Below are 10,201 nucleotides of genomic sequence, written 5' to 3'. Positions count from 1 at the left end.
AATAACAACAGAATTCTAAGATATCGTCTATTTATAATAATTCATTGGTACAATGTAAATAAATTTTAAAATTTTTAATAAGTCGTTTACGTACAATATTTTATCACTCTTATATAGTATACTAAGACTCTTCGTTTTTTTCTCGACCATGTCGATTGAAGTTCACTCTCCAGTTGGATAGACTCTTTTTTTGAAGATCTTGTATGGTTTTTTTGTACGAAAAATACCAAACGAATCCAATTGTCATGCACAGTGCAACTTCTACATAGTAACCATTTATAGTAATACTACAATCACCTCCATTTATTTTGCACATCTAATGGTAACACACATTTTAAATAAGACAAATTCGATATACTTGTAATAGTTAATTAGTATTTTAAGTCCAATGAGATAATAAAAAAGCGATGAGTGGCGCAAAGGCATCTGGATGTATAGTAACTAGAAAAGATTTTTTTGCCATAATAATGGCTTTTTAAAATCTTAAAATCAGGCATGAGGCATAGCAATATTTTTCATGATATATTAAAATATATTAGCAATAATTTAGTTTAAAATATTAATGCGTGTCCCTGCTCACTTAAAAAAAAACGTCTTTGCATCATTGTTGAGTCACGACAATTTATGTTTAATAAAATAAAAGTATTAGGTACTCTGATTGGTGCCTTCAGAGAATGTTTTTGAGATATGTCGAAAACTCTCAAGCACATTGTACGGAAAGAGAAAAAAAATGTATTTTTATAACGTCCCTTATCACAGTTAATACTTAAAATATATAATTGAATTAACTCTTAGATCATATACTATGGATGAAGCGGAAGTTACCCGTTTCCGCCAAAAGTGAACCTTTACCTTTTCCATCAAATGAAAAAAAAATACATATAATTATGTTTCATATTTTTATTAAATATACCTAATGATTGTAATGTTGTAACAAATAAGATTAGCAACACAATCGATAGCGTTGGAAAAATAATTAAGATTATCAGAGTTAAATTTATCGTTGGTCAGAAATTACGGTACTTTATAATTATAGATGTTTTATGTCTTACAAAAGAAAAATAATTTCAATTTCACAAATTTTGTGAAACTTTTTAATGCATATTTGGTATATTATATAAAATTCAATAAAAATATGAAAAATAAATATTATTATGTAATATTTTTATTTTATTTTTTAAATTTGAAAGATAATTATTATAACATTCAATACAAATATGTAACATAAATATTATTGGTAATTTTTTAAATTTGATGAAAAAGTGAATTGGCGAAAAAAGTAAAGGTATACTTTTGGCGGAAAAGAGAATTGACCAATTTATGGTTTGGCGCAAAAGTGAATCGGCGGAAAGGGGAAAGATACATACACTTTTAGCGGAAACTGGCCTTGTCTAATGGAGCTATGCGTATACAGAATTGTGTCCAACATCATCCCCACCACCACCGACACAAATGCGCTTGCCCAGAACTGTACAAGAAACCAATACGCATGCCCAAAACTATACTAGACACAAATACGCATGCCCAGAACTATACTCGACACAAATACGCATGTCCAGGAGTTCTGGGCATGCGCATTTGTGTCGTGTACCGTGAAACATTGAAGGTGATGGGGATGATGTTGGACACAATTCGGTGCTATAGCAATTATACTCATAGCTTCATCCATATTATATGATTTAAGAAGTAATTAATAATTATTTGATTATTAGCTCCTTGGACAACCATAATATTGTATATTTGTATTTCTTACGTTTTTTAAATCTACCGTAGAACAATTATTTTCATCGTTATTTGAACATTTACTGAAAGTGAGAACGTCAATCATTCGCAATGCCAAAGAATTTGACATAACCCATCCAAAAGTGGCAATCGTCGACAACATCGTCATGTATGTACCACCAAAGCGTGAGTCACTTATCCGAGAGAAAAATCCTAATGTGAAAATATGCATACTGTATGTAAAAATCTAAAATCAAAACAATATTAATATTAATTATATAATCACGGCTCAATTATTATTTCACGTTTTTGTGTTATATTGTTTACGGACATTTTTAAATTTAAATTTAAGTACTTAAGATATTGTAGTAAAATTTGATTAACTAGAATTTTTAATTTTCAACACTTTTCTGTGTTGACAATAGTGGCAATGATGTAAAAAATTTAAATATTTGTGAATATTAATTTTAAAATGTATCAACCAACCTCATGTATTATACTAATAAAAACTAAAATCAAATAATAATATAGTGGTACATTTACAACTTTATTATTTTTTATCAAAATTGGTGTGTAATAAATTAATACAACATAAGCAATGCTCCAAAGTAATCTGAAACATGACAAATCAAAACATCATCACCGTTTTAACTTAAATTACGGGTATAACTTTAAAAAAATTCACACAGGATACAAAGAACTGGTTAGTATTTTTAGCAAATAATGACGTGTTAAATATTTTATGACGTGTTATCATTTTTCATAACTCTAAATAGTTGATTTTATACTCATATAATAAAGTAATCAAGTAATTTTTTTGGAGGGACAAATTTTAGAAAATATGTTAAGTTTATAAATAATATGTATGATTATTGCATAATTTGTTTACAAATATAATTTTTATTTTTATACCTGATTGGCATCAAATTCAGGTATGCACTCATCGGTTTTGTACCTGAAGTATATTTTGATACAACGAGAGGTATAATAAACTTAACTATATACATCGATATAGTTATTATCATTATGTCATCTTTTGGTACACCGGCATCAATTAGTTTTAATTTTGACACAGAATCAGTGGCTGAAAATCCAATCTAAAGAGGTAAAAATAGTAATTATTTATTGATTAAAATTGATTGAGATTGTTCAATATTATGATGAATTAAAATCGACACAATATTCACCTTCATTGTTAACAATGCTATTGCCAATACACGAATATTAGGCAGCTTTAGAATTTTCCAAAGAAGTTTATAACTTTTAAAAATATTAATTTTTACATGCCCCTCTTCTAATCTGTAATCCTTTTCTCTTTTGAATATACCAATAGATGTTGTTATTAACACAATAATAATGCTCCAAAAATACATAAAACCTTTAAAATATAAGTAAATAAAGTATAAAAATGTTTAAAAAAAACTCTATAAGCGGATATTTTAAAATACTGATAATCCTATTGAATATTAAATTTGAATACCTACTTAATTTAATACATATTATATTAAACATGGCTATTGATTAATTAACACGCTACAAAAATAAAAAGGTAAACAATCCTTTAAATTGAATAAAATTATTAAAAATGTAAATACGTATTACGCTTAAATGATTATAATAAAAGTATCTGCATACCAGTTTTCGAATACTTTATGATGACGCAACTCTGCACATGATATACAGGGTGTCCCGTGAGGATTTACCCATTGCAATATCTCCCGAAATAATGCTGATATCGAAATTCTGGTCTTGTGATAAGACTCACAGGGATAAGAACTACAATTATATCATATTTTAATATTTTTTTATTTAATTATTTTCATTATAGCCATTTTGTAGAGTTTATTTTTATGAAGATATTGACGTTTCAAAATTTTATTTTCATTAATTTCCTGATTTTTAATATTTTTTTTAGTTTTGAGAAAAATTGCGAATTATTTAACACTGTAATGTTATCAAACATAATATGACCCGCCGCGCCGCGCGCATTCCCATAAGGTCGGCCGAATACCTTCCATGCTCCTAATAGTAGTTATAAATAACAATCATATTTTATTTCTTCAAAACTAGAAAAAATATTAAAAATCAGGAAATTTATGAAAATAAAATTTTGAAACGTCAATATTTTCAGGAAAATAAACCCTACAAAATGGCCATCTTTAATATTTTTGGAAATAATTAAATAAAAAATATATTTTTACATTTTTTACAAAAATATTAAAATAAATTAAAAACTGAAATAATATTGTAGTTCTTATCCCTCTGAATCTTATTATAAAACCAGAATTTTAATATCTCCATTGTTTCGTGAGATATCACAATGGGTAAATCCTCACGGGACACCCTGCACATTGATTATAAATACTAATTATAGAACATTTTTACCGTTAACTGCGTACCTTTTAAAGTGATTATACCCCCTGTGCCGAGCGTTATCCGTAAGTATTTATTACAAAACTCTTCTGATGTTAGTAAAACGGGACAAATAGTAGCTATAAGCACACCCAATGCTACACCAGTTCCGTTGCACGTGGACGCATGACCCACATTGTTCCTGGGAAAATAAGTTTTAAGTAATTGACCAATGTATGTTATCAGCCTTCAGTCATTACTTTGAATTTTGGTTCACGCAAAGTCACAACTTACTTCTTAAGCAATGTCAGTGCCCATCCATCGACGACTATATCTTGTGTTGCGGCCAAGAAGCTAATGATACAAAACGTAATCACCAGCGCCTTAAGATTAGGTTTTTCGGATTCGGGCAACCACTCATCGATGTTAATGGCCGTATAGAGTAAAACCACCCCTGTCCAATGCAAAGATTATGTCGGTACAGTGAAAATTATTCAAAGAAAAATAAAGTCACGAATAGAAAATAAAGAATAAAAAGATAAAATATTATTATATAATACATTGAAATGCGTTATGGTAATTAAAATTGAAATTACAATGAATCTGAATTCTTATATTTTTTTCATAAACTGCTTGTACAAAAATTACTGTTTATAAATAATTTTGATGCTAGAATAATTGTTTACGTTTTTGAGTATTTGTCGATACCATAAATATTTGAAACTATATTTTCAATAAACAATAATTATATATTTCTTTTAATAACATAATATCAAATGTATTCCACGTCTTAATTGTATTTTATCAAACGTTTATATGTAGGTACGTGTGTATAGTTTTAATGCATATTCATGAATTTAGACCGGAAGAATCTACTTGTAGAAACAATTCCCAGTTGAAACATTTCATAATTATATCTTTAATGCATAGAGTGTATTGGCCTATAATTTGTATGATTGAAAGACCTATGGGATTTATTAGGTAGTAGAATATTTTAAATTATAATGATATTTTGTGGATACGTATGATAAAAATTTAAAACCAAATAATCGGAATATAATCATAGCTATATATAAATATATATAAGTAAATGATATTCAATACTATGTCGATGAAATTTATTGTCAAATAAATCCGTAATATATACAAAATTGAGATGGTTAAAGAAAAAGCAGTAAAAGAGTATCCTATAAAATACATTAAAACATATTAATTTATTATTATTTAAACTGCATGCTTAGATTTGTTAGACCATAATATTTTTAATATCTTAAGTTTTAAATAGAAAATAATACTTTTGTGTACCCATTGAGTATTGAATGAATATGAGCCAAGATTTTCGTCTGCCTATCCATTGCACGTACAGTGAATCTACTATTGGGGCCCATACAATTTTTATACTATATGGCCACGCAACTAAACTGAAAAAAGCCTAAAAATAATTTAAAATAGTACATTTATTACTACCTACACTTATACTGCAAGTAAGTAGTTTTTTCACAATTTAAATACACAAATATTATGATGATAGATAATATTATAATGAAACACATAGATCTATATATAGTATATTAATGAGTTTTAATTAATCACATAAAATATTAAATTCTCAAACTAAAATTTACCTGTTCTTTATAGGACACATTTTTTTTACTTTGAAAAATTATTGGTAAAGCTATGGCTAAACCCAAAGGTAATCCTTGTATTGTGTATAATAATATCAATAAAAAGAAGTTCAACCAATCACCCTTCAAATTTGATTTAGCCGGCAATGACTGGGGTGAAACTTCAAATATTTCTGATTCTTCTTCTTCATTTTGTGATTTTTCCATGTTTACACTACAAACTTGCTGTTTCAGAAATGGTGTGTGTATGGAAGTTTTAAAACGAGGTATCGCACTGAAGAGTGACGATAGACTAAAAACTAATGAAAACATGAGTTTAAATTTTTTATCGATGTTCATAACTTACTACAATTTATAGAGAATATTGCAATCGTATATTTTATACAAGAATTTTAAATTAGATATATCGATTTATTCTTAAAATGTTTAAATTAAACTTGGGTGGGAAGTATGAATACTTATATTTCAAAGTTTGATATTATTAAGAAGTAAATTATTGTAATGGGTTCTATGATCATATAATTTATACTATACAAATCTGTATAATATATTAATATACAGTATTATATAGTACAAGTTTTTATTAATTGATGATTAAATAATTGAAAATTTTTAATACTTACATTAAGAATACTGCATACATATTATGATGAATTAGTTGTGATTATAATATTGTCCATTACTTATAATGGTATGAATATTTAATGTAGCTAGTGGGATATGTTGTGAAGATAGTAGTTGTTGTGATATCAAAGAGCGATAATAATGATTGCAATGATTGATTGGTGTGTATCGAAAACCGATTTCTGCAATTAAAATATCAATAGACAGTGATTTTTTATAAAATATATACAAAGCTAATGGCCCAGATATCGAAGTAGAAATTATTAATAATTTCAAGATCAATAAAAAACAAATGAAAAAAATAATATTATTAAACTTTTTTTTGCATAATTTATATTACATATTATAATTATTAGTTATTAGTATTATTACACTTAGTACCTATTAATGGTTTTTGTAAATGACTATTATTTGACAGCTTATTAAAATAAATGAATGAAGTGACTACCAATTATAAGTAATAACTAATAATTACAGGCTTGACATAAATGGGGCTAAGCAATGTGAAAACAGTACGGCCCCCATGTAGTGATTTTCGCCAAGAAAAAAAAGGCTTGATATAAATAAATATTTTCGTCTAGAGGTAAAGAAATATTTTCATATACTGGTAAATAAACATAAGCAACAATCGTGTATGACGTAAAGAATTAAATATTAGTTCTCCGAGATACCTATGATAACGCAGGTCAATATTTCGTTTGACCATGAAATTTAATGTGTATAAAATACGCAAAACATTGCTTGTAGAATATGATAATTTAAAATGTTTGAACGGTAGTTATACTTCAAACGTTTAGTCATAAAATGTTATGTCAAATACTAACATTTAAACAGTAATATATGTTAATACATATTAGTAAATACATTAGTAACTACTAACTATTCACACATTTATGTTTTATTGCAATTCTTATGATTTCTAAGGAGATTTGAATTATTATTGATTTTACTCGTATTACTATGAACCATATTTTTGTGGGACGTCATTGTACACACAAGTACAGGTACAGTTGATTTCCCAAATAATCTTGTAAATTCGCTCTTCTATTTTCTTATTGCATGAAAAGTGGAACTTAATGTGAACTTAAACTACCTACATTACGGAATGTTAAGATAACAATATATTTCTAGAAAATTCATGTTTTAACATCAAAATATAATATAATGTATGTATAAAAAAAAACGGGTAAGTGGGTATCGCTCTGCTGTGCATTGGGGTGTGGGGTGGACCTCTGACTAGGGTAGGTTAAATTTGAATGCAATGATAGGTATCATTGTATACGAAAAACGATTCTGAACGGAGACGGTTTATCTGTCTAGGATATATTATAGATTATTAAAAATTTTCAAATCTTAGATTTAAAAAGATAATTTTTCATAAATTTCTAGCTTAAAATAATTTGCGAATTTTCGTGATTTTTACGTATGTTGTCAAAATTAAAATTTGAATGAATATAAAAACAAATTGTGGCTATATATTTCTTTTATTTTTCAACTGCTATTGTGAAAATATATTATGAGCCTTGTATTAAATTCTCAAATCTTAGAATTAAAAAGAAAAACTTTTATGAATTTCTATCTAATATAATTTGAACATTGCCGTAGTTTTTATGTATTTAGTCAAAATTTGAATTTTAAATACTTATAAAAAAAAAAATTGTGCCTATGTAGTTTTATGATTTTTTAATCACTATAAGAATAACTTATGAGGAACTTTGTGTTAAATTTTTAAGTATTTTGATAGGGCCAAAAAATTTTATCGACACTTCAAAAGAAAATTTTCAGAAAAATTGAAAACTTCAGTTGTCTATAACTATCTCAAAAAAAAATCAAAATATTTTGAAAACTAAATCATGTAAAGAAAATGCCAATCTAAATAACTTGTGAAATTTTCAAGTATCTACGACTTATACTTTTTGAATAATTACAAATATTTAAAATCGTTTGAGGATAAATCGTTATCGTTACGCTATTTCGTAAAAATTTAAAATTCAAATGCACTTAAAATTTTTCCTATAACGATGTTTCGAGTTTTCTCTATAGCTAGATGAAGCAAAACTAATAGAAAACTTAGTGTTGTATTTTTAATCCTTAGTTATAAACACAAAAAAATTTATGATTTTTCAACTTCAAAATTACTTGCAAATTTTCGCGTTTTCGACAGATTTCGTAAAAATTTGAACTATAAACGCTTATAAAAAAAAATTGTGACTTACGATTTTTAATTTTTTTTTAGCTACAATTAGAACAACTCATAAGGAACCTTGTAATAAATTTTCAAGTTTTTTTGGTCGTCCAACATTTTTTTACTGACATTTCAAAAAAAAATTCTCAAAAAAATTGAATATTTCAGTGGTCTATAAATAACTCAAAAAAAGTCGAAAATGTTTTAAAATTAAACTGTATATAGATAACACTGACATTAACATTTGGTGAAAATTTCAAGTATTTACAGTGATTAGTTTTTGAATGACAACCATATAAAAAAATCGATTTGGTCAAAAACTGATTTTGCGTAAAAATTCCCGTTTTTCTGTCATTTTTTTTTTTGTTTTTCTCGATTTTTTTGAAAACTGTTGGAAAATGTTTACTTTTGACCTATATAATTCACCAAGGATATTCACTTTTACATCGAAAACCACCCCCAAAGTTTGAAATTGAAGTATTATTTCGACTAGTTATACTGTACACGGACACAAAAAAAAAAAAAAAACACATATCATTATAAAATCAATACATTCATCATTTCGTTCAGAATCTAAAATGTTGTTGTCCAAGATTTTGTGTCCGGTTGTTATTTTATTTAAAAATAACTGTTATTGTTATTATTACATAATGACGTGTATTATTAAAAATTATGAAATTATTATATAATTTAATACAGTGACTAATGCTCGTTATGATAACTTTATGTATTTTGTCAACAAAAGGGTATTTACTATTTTATCTAGATAGATTCATTATTATTTGTTAATCCTGGTGCCCAAGTGAAGGGGTCCCAAGTAAAATATCTATGGTGTAAAAATTAGCAAAAATATGCGCCTTTTGGTCACTTCGACTAATTCGCATGTACACATTCCGATGACATATTACATAATAGGTCCGATAAACTGTATATTAATTAATTATAGCATATAACACTATACTATAGGTTAGGCTAATATTAATGTTAATATTAATATATTTATTACAAACCGCTGTGGATTGCGTTATCGGACGATGCCGTGAGCTATATCAAAGATATAATATGCTATAGACCCGGTATGCGGTAGTCACGTCTCCTGCCGAGGACGAATATTGCAATTTATCTGTGGCCTCCACTGCAGGTTCATTCGTATAATATATATAATGTAAATGACGGTAGACGGCTCAAGTGTGCCTAAAACGTGGTGTTGTTGCTGACGATGTTGATGATGGGTGGTCGATCGATTGTGAAAATAACAAATTCACAACTCAGCACGTCGAACGACCAGAGTAGACTAAGACTCTGAAACTACTAGGTGTGTCGTAGATACACATATATATTATGGTATTTCCATTATCCGGTGGCCGCGGTCATATTACATGAAAAATTGTAGCAGGAGACTACACTTTCGTACAATTACTTAGTGGGCGTATATAATTTGCAGTATTTATAGTAGATATACGGTTTACTAAGACATTGTTAAATATGTGGAAAAATATAATTGTATTTATATACTCTCGGTATAAGACGTACGTACCTCAATATAATAATAAACATTTTATATTATGATAACATATCACCAATGGTATAACCGTATAAGGTGATTTATAAAAATACACGTATTACACTGATGTGCAATAAAAATATATTGCAGACTACCTACAGTACACCGTGTTCTCAGTATTTCCCATAA

The 10,201-nt window shown here is 27.3% G+C and overlaps 1 protein-coding gene across 1 annotated transcript; it reads right to left on the bottom strand.

Annotated features, from left to right (window-relative positions):
• Positions 1–13: 13 nt before the first annotated feature.
• On the bottom strand, positions 14–9,924 carry LOC107171567 (acetyl-coenzyme A transporter 1-like). The gene is made up of 11 exons (XM_089226877.1): positions 9,519–9,924; positions 6,323–6,505; positions 5,700–5,998; positions 5,380–5,506; positions 4,369–4,528; positions 4,122–4,276; positions 2,910–3,100; positions 2,635–2,819; positions 2,209–2,335; positions 1,754–1,969; positions 14–316 (listed from the first exon to the last, which is right to left on the bottom strand). Exons 3-11 carry the CDS (start codon positions 5,904–5,906, stop codon positions 122–124), a joined length of 1,563 nt encoding a protein of 520 aa, XP_089083003.1. The 5' UTR covers positions 5,907–5,998; positions 6,323–6,505; positions 9,519–9,924; the 3' UTR covers positions 14–121.
• Between the last annotated feature and the right edge of the window lie 277 nt (positions 9,925–10,201).

Source organism: Diuraphis noxia, unplaced genomic scaffold (genome assembly GCF_037042655.1).
Source record: "Diuraphis noxia isolate RWA-SAM2 unplaced genomic scaffold, SU_Dnox_SAM2 contig0004, whole genome shotgun sequence".
Lineage (NCBI taxonomy): Eukaryota > Metazoa > Arthropoda > Insecta > Hemiptera > Aphididae > Diuraphis > Diuraphis noxia.
Note: the sequence above shows the minus strand (reverse complement) of the source record. Positions and strands in the feature narration are given on the sequence as shown.

Coding starts and splice junctions, on each gene's coding strand:
- LOC107171567 (XM_089226877.1), bottom strand. CDS start 5,906: ATGGAAAAATCACAAAATGAAGAAGAAGAATCAGAAATATTTGAAGTT. Junction 2,820..2,909: donor TAGCATTGTTAACAATGAAG/GTGAATATTGTG, acceptor TTACCTCTTTAG/ATTGGATTTTCAGCCACTGA. Junction 2,336..2,634: donor CTGAATTTGATGCCAATCAG/GTATAAAAATAA, acceptor GTCATGTTTCAG/ATTACTTTGGAGCATTGCTT.